The 15,514-nt window shown below is 37.4% G+C and overlaps 1 protein-coding gene across 1 annotated transcript in view; it reads left to right on the top strand.

The window, feature by feature from the left end:
- LOC126259647 (uncharacterized) overlaps positions 1-15,258 on the top strand; it is a 49,767-nt gene extending 34,509 nt beyond the window's left edge. Inside the window, exons 3-4 of the mRNA XM_049956579.1 lie at positions 12,052-12,173; positions 13,944-15,258. Of these exons, the coding sequence (XP_049812536.1) occupies positions 12,052-12,173; positions 13,944-14,167 (346 nt within the window). The 3' untranslated portion in view covers positions 14,168-15,258. The remainder of the gene's footprint in view (positions 1-12,051; positions 12,174-13,943) is intronic.
- The last annotated feature ends 256 nt before the right edge of the window (positions 15,259-15,514 follow it).

Here is a 15,514-nt window from a genome sequence, read left to right as displayed (position 1 = left end):
GACATAAATAATTACTGTAGTCAGCATTAACATGATGTTGGATTTAATTATAATGTATGCTTTTGTAACTCACTGATGACACATTTATGATATTCCATTCATTACAAATTGAAGCAAATTATTGAGGAAACATATGCGAAAGGATACAGAAAGATAACTAGTGTGTCATAATAAGGAAAGATAGATTGCTACTTACCATAAAAATGACACCAATAAATTGTGGCCAGAGTTCACGTCTGCCCCTGGAAATGTCCTACAGTTAAAAGTCTGGTTCCAAAATTTCTGTCGTACCATTACATGATCAATATGAAACCTGTAAGTGTCTCCAGGTCTCTTCCACATATAAATTTTCTTTCATGATTCTTAAACCAAATGTTAGCTATAATGAAATTATGCTCCGTGCAAAATTCTACCAGACGACTTCCCCTCTCATTCCTTTCCCCCAGTCCTTACTCACCTAGAGGTTTTCCTTCTCTTCCTTTTCCTACTAATGAATTCCAGTTTCCCATCACAATTAAATTTTCATCTGCCATAAATATCTGAATAATTTCTTTTATCTCATCATACATTTCTTCAATCTCTTCATCATTTGCAGAGCTAGCTGGCATATAAATGTGTACTTCTGTTATGGGTGTGGCGTTGTGTCTATATTGGCTGCAGTGATGCGTTCACTGCTGTACGCTATTCATAGTAGCTTTCCTATGTTTTTCTATCCATTACTAAACCTATGCCTGCATTACCCCTATTTCATAACAATGTGACACATCTAAAATTTGAGGCTTCTTAGGGGAAATGGGGTCAAGGAATGGGAAGGGTCACAAAGTAAGTGTGTATGCCTTGGATATTCTTCCAGCATATTGAAGTGGCCAGTAGCAGTCATTAACAATACTTTTTGTATAACATGCCTGCCACCAAGTTCTGAAATAATTGTTGCTTTTTCTAATGACAGCCAGAAAATATGGAACAAGCTCATCTTGTTTAGGGAATTCCTGCAGTCTCTCATTCTGTAAAATACAACCTTATAAATGAGCATGCCATTCTAGTTTTGAGACAGGTGGAAGGCTTGTGTCAGACACTGCACATACTCTAGTGATCTAGGTTGTTATTTTTCAAAAGTTTACCATAATATTTAGAGTTGAAGAGTACTCTTGAATGACACACATGTGCCTTATATACCATAGGTGTGGTTGAATACTATTTTGACAGGCGTTCATTCCACAGACTGATATCAAGAATTGAGGCTAAGAAAGCAGCTATGATCAACCCACAACATAGTAACACTGAGGCAGATGAAATGGTATTAACTGCCATTATGAACTTATTTTCTCCCTTTCGGTATATAACAATTCGTAGTTTTTACAGTAACAATATATTCTATGTGAACTTAGTTTCTGTATATATTATTTTTGTTTTAAATGTGGTATCAGTAAAGAAAGATTGGCCTGCCCAGTATTTCAATGTAATAGGCACAGACAATGTTGTAGGATGGCCCATTTTCCTTCTGAGAATACGTGATTTATGTGTGTATCAAGTCTATCCCCTCTATGTTGTTTAGGTCACTCATTTTTTAAAAATTTCTTCTTGTATTCTAATGTGTACATCCAATTGTCATATATTCTATCAGTTACAAACAAAAAGTGTATGGATATTCTGTTTCCAGATATTCTGACAAAGAATACTGATAATACAAGATGGGGAAAAGGATGAATGGCAGATAAACAGTCCTGTTTTTCTCAGAAACAATTTGTTCTCTGATCAAAGTAGGGATATGATTTACTTGAGAGAATAAAGTTCTTTTGGAGAGAAACTTCCAGTTTTGTCAGTAATATTAGAATTCTTATATACTACAGAAAAAGAACTTAATTGACCAGACTGGATTAATAGAAACTCAGCTTTCAATTTTTCAGTTGACACGTTTCCTTTGGTGATTGCCTCTCCAAATTGCTCTGAGGTAAAGCACTCCCACTTCTGATATTGAGTAACGTAAACAGCATTCTTGCTCCTTCCCCCCCCCCCCCCCCCAATCTAGGAACACACACATATGGTAAATAATTTTTATCCTGTGTATCAGTTGAAAGGCATGGTATAAGTGGTGGATCATTGACTAGGAAAGTGTTCTAGTTTCCACATGTCTTCTTACATATGAATCACTGGATTATGGATTAGGTCACGGTTGTACACATAGAAGTGGCTGTGTTTGATTTTGCCAATAGTGCTCATGTCACCATCTATTGTTATCGATAGATACTAAAAAGTTTCAAGTAAGTCAAGGAATGTCTTACAGCTCCATTAAATGCAGTAAATGAAGAAAACTGAAAAAATATGAGTTGGTCCAGTGCTTCAATTGAGCTTGATATTCTGATTTTGACAGAAGTGGGAGGCTTGAATCCGAGTCCATGAATTTTCCAGCAAGCCTGGTTTTAACTTTTTATAAATTTTCTACAAGACTGAAAACTGTAGTGTCTTTGTAATAGGCCCTAGGATATACTACATATCAAGTAACTACAGGGCTGGTTTGAGAACATTTTCCCCGCATTTGGCTTACTATTTTGTGCCACCCTTTCCCCCTTTTCCTTCATATGCTTTCATCCATGACAGTTTTCAAAAATAGTTCTGATACACACTGTATACAAATCTTGCACTTGCATGCTTGATGCCCTCGGCACTCCTCTCAGCTCGATACACCGAGCGGCCGCTACTAATTATGAGACACGGTCCAGTTATATTAATGTGATCACCACCTACGTAAGATGTCAACATGCATTAATCACTCAAAGACAGCAGGTGATACCCCTAACAGTGGAGGGTATATAAAACATGCCGGAGAGGGGAAGGGGGGAGCGGCAGGGAGGGGGTACACCAAAAACAGTGCAGTCATTGTCGTAATGTGGAAATGGAGCAATTTATCTGATGTCCAAAAGAACATGATCATGGCTTGTGGGCCGAGGGTGGAAACATCTCTGAAGTAGCAAAGTCTGTAAGCTGTTTGCATGCCACCATGGTTAAAGTATAGTGTGCATGGCAAAATGGTGCTGACCAAAACCGATGCCAAGGCAGCTGTGGTGCACCGTGGGCCATACATGACAGAGGTGTACGATGGGTGTATAGATGTATATGGGGGGGAATGGACAGGCCACTGCTGAGCAACTGACTGCCCAAAGGAACCAACAGGTTACCAACAGTGTCTCCTCAGTGACTGTTCAGCAAACGTTGCTGCATAAGGGCCTCTGCAGTAGGTGCCTGGTTCACACACCCAAGCTGACTGTTAGTAATAAGCAATGAAGGGTGGAATTCGCACACGACTACCACAATTGGATGTCCACCGAGTGGCGACAGATGGCCTTTTCAGAATTTTGTGCTACATCCGACATGGCTGTTGGCGTATATCTTGTGAAACATCAGGAATCAAACACCCTCCAACCAAGAGTGATTGTTATAGACCTAGGAATGTTTTTGTGTCATTCCCTGGATGATTTCATCATTTTGAAAGGCACAATGGATCAAGAAAAGTATGCATCTATCTTTGGGGACCGTGTCCACTCGTACATGCAATTTGTTTTCCCTCAGCCCGATAGTGCTGCCAGTAGGGCAGTGCAACATGTCCAGCGTGCAGTGTCTGTGTGTGGTTTGAAGTGCAACAGGATGAGTTTACCGTACTCCTCTGGCCACCAGACTCCCTGGATTTAAACACAATCAAGAATCTGTGAGGAGGCCGCCTCGATCGGGCTGTTCGTGTCGTGGATCCTTTAAACTGTGGCTTGTGTCATTGAGCCCGTAGACCACCCTTGTGTAACTGACTGTTCAAAAGTAAATTATTTCCAAACATTAAGCATAATCTGCACAAGTAAAGCTGAAAGAGAGAAGGCAAGCAAACACTTTTATTGACTATCGAGATTTCCTCACCTATCAGAATTCTGCAACATATTTGTATAGAAAAAGAATGATCATTGCTCCAAATAGGGCGATTCAAAAACAGCAGAAAGAAATGTACCAGCCCATAACTTTTTTTTTGTGGAAATGCCCATTCTAGATATAAAGATAAGAGGAGCTACAGGTAAGCAAAGCAAATTGGTAAAGTCTCAGGTACTTTTAACTTTCAGTATAGAAGACAAGACCTTTGAACACAGATGTATAGTGACGCCTAGTTTGGAATAAAATATACTCTATGTTTGCAGATTCATACAAATACATAATTGTGTTGTTTGTCAGCGATGTAATATGTAAGATCATGTTATCTCTAAAGTTCTGTCTTGTTGCCATGAATGTAGTATGTAAGAGGATGTGCTTTCTAAAGTTCTTTCTTATCTATTGACTGTGTATCTGTGACACACTATATTTACAAGTTCATACAACTATAGAATTATGTTTTGTTATAGATTTGTGCTTAAGAATTTGATACATTTATGCTAAGAGTCTAAATGAGTAGCTCCTTTTACAATTTTTGAAGTGGGACAATGCCATTAAATAACTAGTAATAAATTTCCATATTTTGTACTGTAAGAATTAGGAATAGTATCTTAGTATATCTATGTGTATCACCTTACTAGTTCATTTTTTCGTTACATTTAGCTCTATTTATTAAAGTTTCATATGTGAACACCTTTTAATCCAATCTGACGTAAACCCTGTATACTTTTCTTTTTGTCAATATACATATATGCAGAGCATATGTCATGCATTGTGAGGGTGGTATTGAACAGCATACTTAGTACACAAAACAGTTTGCAGGATTTGATGTGAATGTTAGACAGGAAGTAACCTAGCCATTGGAGTGTATGATGAGAACTCTAGGGAGGAAACTAAGAGATATGGGTGGATCCACTCCACATTGCTGTATGACTGTACCCTTGCTGGTGCAGTTGAGTTACAAGAGATCATGGGTGTTGGGCAATGTACACAAGCATCTGTCAACTATGTAAATTGTTAGACAAGATATTATCCTATAATACGAATTCATGGAACTGTTTGCTTAGAAACTGGCATGGACAGTGATATTCCACACAAATGTAGGTTTTCTCAAGTAGGGGGATTAACCTCCAAATACCTTGTGTAACTTTACATCAGTGTGTATTTTTTTATCAATTGTAAATGAATCTTCTAGGCCTCTATGTATGTAGGTTAGTTTGTATGAACAATTAGCAAATAGTGTGGAAGAGTATATACAGTATAACAAGGTGTATACATTTCTGATTTTACATACTGATTTTGGTCCTCAAGCTACTCCATTATGTCATCACTCAAAGATAATTTTGATCTGATGGCCTGTATTTATCCTGAGTAATATTGTATCTCATTGGAACTAGAGTAGTGGGCAAACTCATGCTTAACTTTGTTTTGGTTACCCCTGGTCATGACGACTGTGTGTGTGTACTGAAGGAGAGTGTGCAACTATCGCTCGAGGCTTGATGCTTCTTATAACTACTCTTTACATGTGATTGAACTTAATGATGTGATTGTGAACTTTATTCATTTTGTTATGTTGAAAAATTTTTGCTGGTGTGTACCCGGTGTGGTTTGGATTCATGGGTCAGTACCCACATCATAACCTTAGGCCTGATCATTTATCATTATTTTCTCCTTTCATGAATCAACATACCCTTAAATACTCTGGTTTAAGTGGCTGATTGATTTTGTGTTATATTCCTACTGATGATTGAATACATTATTCTGGTCTGTACCCGATGTCATGAGTTTTCCAAGTTGGCTCACTCGTCATACTCTTAGGTGCGAATTTTTTCTCTTCTCTTTTGAAGAGTTTCAAGGTGTAACTTTATAGATGTAAACTTGAAATTTGTAATTCTAGTAATTTACATTGTCACTGCGCCTATTTTTTACAGTTTAGTGTTGTACAGTTGTAGTTTTGACTTTGTGTCATTTGTCTTGTGACAGAATGTTCCACATATCATAAAATCTGAATGCCACGTCCTGATATATGTATAAATTATGACTTGTATAGTAGATATTTTTCTTACGTTTTCTGTAATATGTATCAGATACTTAATATACATCTGTATTCTATCTTTTGGCATCATTTTGTACACTGTTTGGCAAACTTGATAGTAGGTCACAAAATTGTAAACAAATTGTTTCCAAATTTTGTGAGGTGGATAGTGTAAAGTGACTACCTCCTGTAGGATTACTTTTACTCAACAGAAGTAGTCGATACCAGAACTAATTTTCGAATTTTGGACAGGTCAGTATTGCCTAAGCTGTTTTTCTAAAAAATTTCATATGATTTTGTACAGAATGTGTTATATTACAAGCTAAAATCTATTAAAAATGATTACTTTATTTTCTTTGTTACAATCTGTATAGCAGTACATTGCTCCCTGCTACGCATATCTCGCGAAGAGAGCACGAGGATAAAATTAGAGAGATTAGAGCCCACACAGAGGCACACCGACAATCTTTCTTTCCACGAACAATACGAGACTGGAATAGAAGGGAGAATTGATAAAAGTTCTCAGGGTACCCTCCACCACACACCGTCAGGTGGCTTGCGGAGTATGGATGTAGATGTACATGTAGATGTATATGTACTAGCTCTGATTGTTCAGTTAAAATTATTTTTTTTGTTTAGTAACATTTGAAATTATGAGATATTTGGCACACTTAAAATTTCTATTATGAATTACGCAATTTGGTGCTATTTATTATGTTTATTTCTGGATTTATTTATAAAATAATAATATAAATTAACAGAAATTCATTTGTCAAGAAACTTTGTAAACTTTTTGGAATATTGTTATTACTGCAGATGAAGTAGTAGTGGGTGTGCCTCTGACGTGATTGGACGGGTTTTTGTATTTTAGGAAGAACAATGTAATTTTGGCTTTGTTAATGTGAAAATTCAAAAGACTGTGATATAGAAAACTGTGAGAGAATGAATTATCAACAAAACAAAAAAAATGCACAGGCATTCTTCAAAGTTAATTACGTCAGTTGGAGCCATGAGGACCTAAAATGTCAAAAATTTCAGTTTCATGACTCAGCCCCTAGACATGAAGAACTGAAGCCACATACAAGAAAAGAAGATTAGTAAAAAGTATATTGTAAATACTAGTGACATCAACAAACTGAGGGAGGGGTAGATTATAAGTTTCCATTTATCTCAGGTAAAAATTTCAATAATTCCTTGCTCCATGGCAGTAATTAGGCTTATAATGCTGGATGCAAGAAATTTCGCAGTTTTTCCCCACAGGTGAGATGGAGTGTAGTCCAGCAATAGATGAGCTTTCTATAGCAGCCACATAGATATGTTACATTTTTTTAACTTTTGAAAATAATAGTGAGCTATGGACAATGATGCACTTTGATGACTTTTGTGGTACACAGGAACATTTTTCTGCCACAAATTTTTTCAGATCTCTTGGTCTTTTGTGTTTACTAATAACTGTAAGTGTTAAGCAGTGAGAGCCTGAAGCATTAGAACATATCATTAAATTTTATGGTGCTAATGTTTGGTGGATAATATTGTAAAATTTAAGTATGGCTCTTCAGCACTATACCACTGATCAAGAGTATAACCCTCTTTTTCAACAAAATCTTAAAATTTTTCACTAAAGAAAAAATACTGTGTCATACAGTAACAACATTTCTCTTGACAGTTTTGACTACCATACTCTACAGCTTTTTTCCACCTATTTAGCCAGGTTGACTGCCAATATTGTTTTTCATCACTTAACTTTCCAAACAGTATCCCACAATTGCTGTAATTAAGTGATCTGAAATGCACATTCCTCTGCTATATTGAAGATGAAATCAGGCTTCAGTGATTTGATCAGTTCTTGGGAAATTCAGCTGCTTCATAATTTTTTAATCAGTAAGAATGGACATAGACTGTAAATTTATTAATTTTTTAGTTCTACTCCTTCTCCAGTAACAAACAGTTTGAACTGACACACAACAGTCATTAACAAATGAACCCAATTTTTCAGTATAATCAGTACTGAAGAGGATGGCAAGTGTTCTCTTTTGGAGGATGGTGCAACAAACTGAGTCACAGACTACCCAATGAGAGGAGAATCAGAATCCCTTTGTTACTTCTCAGTAGTTCGTATTACAAGCTGAAGCCCACATCTGGTGCAGCACTGGAAAGTTGGTCTTGATGCACAGAGCCTGGCAATGATGCATTGCCATGAAGATGGTGGCAGCTGCCAAACTCAGCACAGCCCAGGCACAGCATTACGTTGTGTGGTGTACAATCCCAGTTGTTGGTCAAGCTACACCAGAAACTGGTGTGGCAGTTCGGTACAGCCAGCCGAGTTTGGGATAGCTAGTCTCCTGTCACAGCTGTGGCAAGTGACATGGAAAAGACGCTCAGGGAGCAAACCCCTGTTTGGCAAGTAGCTGGTTGTGACTGGAACTGGCTAGGAGGGCCTCAGTTTGGCCCTCAGCCCTTCCAGTGGTGGCTGGACTGCCCTGGCAGGCAATCCTGTCAGGATGACAGTGGAGCAGTAGCGAATTCACAGTAGAGGCTGACGGTATGACTTGCTGACTCGCTAGTTCTGTGACATGCCTTGCTGGACAGCCAATATTTATATGCACCAAAGCAGACTGTGATGTTGCTGCCACAAATACCATGTATGCCACATCCCAATGTGGCCCTGGTTTCATAAGTAATGGACAGTGATGGGCAGGTGGGTGACGGTGCCCAACAGGTGCCGCAGTGTAATTCTGTGCCAGCATGTAACTGCAAGTGTACTTTTTTTTACAGCAACGAGTGCTCTTGCCTAGGGTTGCTCTGTTACACTCTTTTTCTCTTTGAAAAATTCAGCCCTCGAAAGTCTCTCTGTTACTGTACCTAGAACTATAATTCAGTTAGTCAAAGATTCACATCATTCTTAGAAGTCCTCTTTACAGCTCTTCTGTGGCTAAAACAGATTCCCTGATACATGTAAAATATGTCCACATTTTATATGATTCCAGTTACTGGCTGCCCTGTGAACAAATACTGGGATACTTCGAAATGTTATCACACTTTGCTTTTTGTCCACTACATATGTGCTTATGTCCACTTTACACAATTCACTCGCTGCTCTCTGCTGTATTCTCCGAGCTTGAGTTTTCTGTAATACATTTACAGTCCAAGACTGTGACTTGTCCATTCAGCAGTGTCAAACTATCTTGTAGGGCTAGGGGTTTTGGGATTCTGTGAAGTGTCCTAGAACAGTACTCTTGCCTGACATTACAGAAATAGGAATTCTTTTCCATGAATTATCTCCCTTAAACCCCTGCCTAGCTTCATCAATGTATCACTCATATTCATCAAACTAGTTGTCTAACCCCCATATTACACATTACCCTAATAGGCTATTACATCTTATTACTATTTTGTGGAACAACCATAAAAGTTTGCAACAAGAACTTAACACAAATTAATTATAAAAAAAGGAATCTGTAATAAAGTCACTGCAGTCACACTTCTGATGGTAGCATCTGGAGAACTATGCTTAAATTCTAAAACTTCACCTCTCATCTCCAAGAGACCATTGAGCGTATCGTGCTTCATTACATTTATGATATCACTAATGTTTTTATTTAACCACAGGTGCAATACCAGCAATAAACTATGCCACCTAAATCAACTCCTATAACACAGTAACATTTCTCCTCATCATATTTCCATGACCCTTGAAATGCTCTTCTGTTCTTCCTTTCACTGATTGAGACAGTTACCTTAGCAGACTCTCAGCTATCATGCTAACTGAACTTCAGTGGACTAGGAGCGATATAACAATGATGTCATGGGTAATGACATATCTTGCATCTGTGGTTTCTCAGAACATTGTTATGCTTTTTTAAGTCAGTGTCACATGATAAATAGACAAAAATCCAAACAATAAGATACTGTTGTGACATTGCTCCATGTTTTATCTTATTAGCTCAGTTCAATAGCATACAACTACCCTACTACAGAATAGAATCGCAAATGGAGCAGGAGGAGGGCAGTGTAGAAATGGATGGGAAAAAGAAAAGTTCTACACGTGACTCGGGCAATCTCTCCACATAAACTACATATCTACGAGCAAAGACAATTGGAGAACTCCTAAACTTGTAACTTACGTGAAACACTCTTTACAATAAACTAAACCTTCAATTGCTTACTTCCTACATTTGCCTAAACTTCCCTGGTACCCGTGATCCTATGCTTACCTGGTGTAATTCCCTCTTTGTCGCCATACTCCATACCACGTCATGTGACTCAATGCATGAAGCCACATGACCTGGTAGGTTACACTGCATACATACCGCTGGTTTCAGTGGTTCATCTCTTGGGGCCCTTCCCAGGCACCACCACCAAAACTATTCCTGACATAGTCATAGGACAGTGGAAAAGAACAAATCTGGGAACAATAGACACAAGTATCCCATTAGTGGTTACGGATTGCAAATGCTGTCCTTGAAGTAACCGATTTGTAACTGTTCATTGGGTCACTGTGGTTCCAACTGCTGCTCAAATTGCTGTTGCAGATGTAGTACAATACACCAGAGCCATAGCCCAAATGTGATGATCTTCCCTCTTGGTAGTGCCATGTGGCTGTCTGGAGCCCGATCTTCTTATGACTGTACGTTCTCATGACCACCCCTACCAGGATCATGTTCAGTGGCTACATTCCTGCCAAGTCTTTGTGCAGTATCGTGGAAGGAACATCCAGCTCCCTGTAGCCCTATTACATGACCTCGTTGAAACTCAGTAAGGTGCTGATAATGGTGTCTTTGTTGCCTCGAAGGCATTCTTGATTAACATCAACCCGCCATGTCCCATCTAAATGCTAACTAATGCTCTTAGTGTGTATTTAAAGCAAACGTAATTTCCATCCTCATAGTGGTACTACTCGTGCCACTCTTATGTGACTAGCACGAAATTTTATAAACATGGTCTTTCACGATCTTGATTAAACATGCCTACCAACTTTTGTTTATGTCGCACAACTACTACTTGGTGCTGCAATTCATTTTTTTCTGTCAGTGTATATTTTAGATAATATATTTTAAATACACCAAATTCTTAATACTGATTTCCTTTACACAGTTTTAAACATTCAAGACCTATAATGGAGGCAGTACACAAATTTGATTGATAAATTATAACTGATGGGTGCTAAAGACATAGATCATCGAACAGTTTCAGAACAAACCAGCTGTACTGTGAACATTATTGCTTGCCCTTAAAGATAGCATTAAATTCCTATTTCACTTAAGAGCTGGAACATCTCTGCTATTCAAAATTCTCTATCATGTTACATTTCAACTACGTAAATCAATATTATCTTACCATAACTAACTTCATTTGTCTCCATCGCTTGCAACAAATTACTAAGACAGGTCTGTACACTTATACTCTTGAAACATGTTTTTCAGTCAAATCTTTAAAGCAAGTTACTCCATCAAGTGTAAAATGCCGTGGAACAAAATGTAAGTGTGATTCAACATATACATCGGCCTTGATACTGGAGGTTTTGCTGCTAATTTAATTTCATTTGTTTAATTTTTTTACAGCTAAAAGAAAGATTTTTATTTGTATCATGTTGCAGATGTGAAGATATGCTGCAAACCATAATTGTGTTTCCAACCACAACATAAAAGATTTCTACAAAGAAAACATATATATCTTAATTTATGAGAATTTCTTTTCCAGTAAAAATCTTCATTAACATATTTTGCCAATAGAGAAACTTTCATTTGGACTATCACAGTGCTTACTTTTGGCCATGTCACAGTATCTTTTGAATAAATGAACATCATTTTTCTAGCTACACTGTTTAGCTGATTAATATTTCACTGACTGTTTTGAATATCTTATTTGTACATGCACATTTCCACTTGTGATGTGAATTGTGGCTTGTCCCTTCTACTGTTGTGCATCTCTTTGTGCGATGTGTTTCTCTTTCATTTTTCAGAGTTTATACCTTCAGGTACTTGTTTTGGATTTAATGAGTGAAGCATTCATAAAGTATTTTTAGTAGCTGAACAGATAGAGTATCTTAAGTAATTATACTACAGTTGTCTTGGCCACACAAATGTTTATGATGTTGTTTATATATGCAGGGCACCCTCTGCTACTACATATGGTGAGAGCTGTTCAACATCTCAGTTGCCTCAAGAGTTTCTACACAGCAGCTATTTTAAAAATGATACATCAAAAAATATCCAGACACACAAACGCAAAGGTAACTTTTAATATGCACAAACACAGATGCATATTATATATTATTTAAAATAGGCCTCACTAACTGAAGTTCCCAGTAACTATTTATTACAAGAATAAGATATAATAAAGTAAACATTTCTTTCTGAGGGTAAGGAAGATTAATAGAGAGGATTGGTCTCTTAATAGTGGTAGAGTGGTGACAAGGCTACCACCATGACACAAGAGTTCATTTCCACTCAGTCAAATGTAAAATCGTTCATGCTGTGTTGTTTGAGCCTTTCTTGATGTAACAACTGCTTAAAAGGGTTTCAGGCATTGCTTCAGACAGTGTTGTGAAAACTACACAATATATCAATGAGGCAGCTGCTCACCTTCAAATGCAACTGTGGGGAGTTGTAGTGGATCACAAATTTATATGCTGGTCTGCTAGAAAAGTGCAGGCATGAGGAGCCATATCTATAACATCATCACTGGGAACACTGACATCCAGAGCCTGATGTGGAGAAACGAGATACGGAAGCAGCACATGTAACACAGGATAGCCCAGCTGCAATACAATGGACCCCAGTGTATGCATGCAGGCACGGTGTTTATATTTTGTCTACTGTCCTGGCTCTGAACCCTAGTCAGTGTGATCTCATTGAATTGTTTACCTGTGGTCGATGATGCCTAAGTGGTACAAATTCTGGTTCACGTACTTTGCTAAACTTAAATCATGTTTCTTCTGTTGAGTAAATAATTTGCTATGCTTATTTCTACCGCTTCTTTAATTATGGAAACCTAATAGGTGAAGGCAGATAAGATTTTGGTCTCTACATAGTTAATGCCATGTTCCATATGAAGACGTAGCTCAGCACCAGCAGATATTTTTGGTGTGTCATCTATGTTTATCATATCTGTCTTTGACAATGCAACATATAGACCAAAGTGTGATTTCTCACACTGTATTTTCCTGGCGCACTTAGACATAGGTCATCGTTTATGAAACCCCGCACTGTATGCATTCACAGTGGAGGATGGACAATGCATTTCATCCACTGTTTCTTAAAGAGCTTGCTGATACTGAAGGACACATTTCCAATATATGGCAGGAAAATCGTCCTGCTGGAGTTCTCTGTATCTTCTGGTTGCTCTTGATATTTGGTATGTGTTTGTCGAAATACACAGTGGATCTGCTTATTGTACTACCCGTTCTGGAAAAAAATAGGGTGGAGATGGCTAAGTTCAGATGACAAACTTTCTGGATCTGAGGTAACTCAATCTCTGTGAGTGATTGTGAGCCATGTTTTTTCACAGAGGTATCCATTTTCCTCTTCTTCTATGGTGCAACAAATGCTAAGGTGCACAGAGTTTAAATGTTCTAAAATGAAGGAAGTGTTGCAGCCCCATGTGTCAATACCACAAAGATGTCATCTACATATCACCAAAATCATTTGGATTACAGCATCTTTGATCAAAGCTGCCAGTTTGTCTGAAATATTGATTATTGAATAAAAAGTAGGATGATGAAGAGAGGTAAGATGTCATTTTTCAGCTTAGTTTCTATGAGATGCAAACAATCCACTAAAGGCCCAAGTGTGAATAAGAGATTGCATCAAAACTTACTGCAGGAAACATATAGTGAGACTCCATGTAAAGATGTATTTATTAGATTTTATGTGAATCAATTAATTTTAGTTAAATTTGTGTAGGGTATATTTTCTGTGGGTGATTTTTTTTATACTGGAAAAATCATAATTTATATATCCTAAATGTGTATGACTTTTGCTATAATCTTTCATTTTTTCAGAGTATCTCAATTTGGGAGACAACAAACAAAATTTTTTAAAGGATGCTGCACAGAAGTCTTCCCCATTACGAAAACAGAAGATTGTATCTCCAATGAGTTTTATCCATCAATTACCATCAGATAGCATCAAGCAAGTGGATATTCAGACTGATAATAACAGTGATGAAGAAATAAATCAGCATATAAAAATACTTAACAGTTTGAGAAACAAATGTCCCTTATAGAGCTACTGTGAAATTACTGGTATAGAAACTAACACTAAATCTATTATGTTGTCTAAGGCTTTCCTGGTGTAAAAGCACTCAGAAGTCACAGTTGATGGTTTCTCTTCCAAGCTAAGCAATACTTTGCAAATCACATGCTGTTTACCTTGAGGCAATAATGTTGACTATCTGTTTATGTTTTGGTGAACTAATGCCTGACTCCCGGATAAAATTGTTCTGTGTTGAAATGCAATGAAGATGGGTCATAATGTGGGCTGACAAACCTTGATTTGTAAAGCAGTGGTTCTTGTGTTTATCTCGCTCATTGTCTTCCATGGACAATATGATTCATATCCTGACACAGATCGCATGCCCTGCTGGAATAATATTTAGTGCATCTATTTAATTAAATTATCAGCTATAAATGTAAGGGCAGTTTTTTTTATAGCAGTATTACAGAACAAAGAAGCACCAGCAAGGATTGTGGTGGCGATGTAATGTATCTTATGCCCTGTATGTACCTAGCACACAGTGGCTCCTGATTTTTCCAGTTTTCTTACCTGTTGCTGTATCATGAAGAATAACTAAAATTGCTATACATGGTGAGGGCAGTCACAAAAGTTAATAGTTGGTGAACAATAAAAGAGAGCTGGCCACGTTGAAATCATGTTGATTACAAAGGGCAGTGTCACAAATGGACTAGGTGGTCTAGGACTTTTTAATTCGTGAATTTGACAACCCTGACAACCCACTCAATGGCCAGTTTTCATATCTTTTTCAATAACGTACACTGTTATCTAGGTATGGCTGCTGATAATCATTTCTCATTACTTCCATTGTTTCTTGTTTTCTTATACACTACTCCATGACATAAAGACGCTGTCCACAAGTTTCCCACCAAAATACTAGTGTCAATGGCCAAAGATGACAGATGAGTACTACATCAAAACACACTATAATTTGAGGGAGGGACACCATGTGAGGAAAACTTTCACAAACCCACACAATGCCCAATAGCTTCAGTAACCTTAATATATCCACTGTATTTGGTTAGAATGTATATGATGAAGTGTTTTTATTGTTTCAACTACCATAGGATTGTATAAAATGATAAATGTCATGGGATAACTTTTATCTCTGTGTCTTTAGAGATTCAAGTCAAAACAAATAATTTCTTCTTATAAGTTTGTGTCAAAAAGGACATTTGCTTTGTGCAAATCATATTGATTGTTATTTTGATGCAATAATCACAGTGAATGTTTCTTCTACTCTGTATGAGTAGATTAAAAGATATCAGAAGTGAATCCATGTATTACTTAATTTCCTTGTTGCATTTTAAAGGATGATAATGGAAATCATAGTTAACGA

This window comes from Schistocerca nitens, chromosome 5 (genome assembly GCF_023898315.1).
Source record: "Schistocerca nitens isolate TAMUIC-IGC-003100 chromosome 5, iqSchNite1.1, whole genome shotgun sequence".
Lineage (NCBI taxonomy): Eukaryota > Metazoa > Arthropoda > Insecta > Orthoptera > Acrididae > Schistocerca > Schistocerca nitens.
Note: the sequence above shows the minus strand (reverse complement) of the source record. Positions and strands in the feature narration are given on the sequence as shown.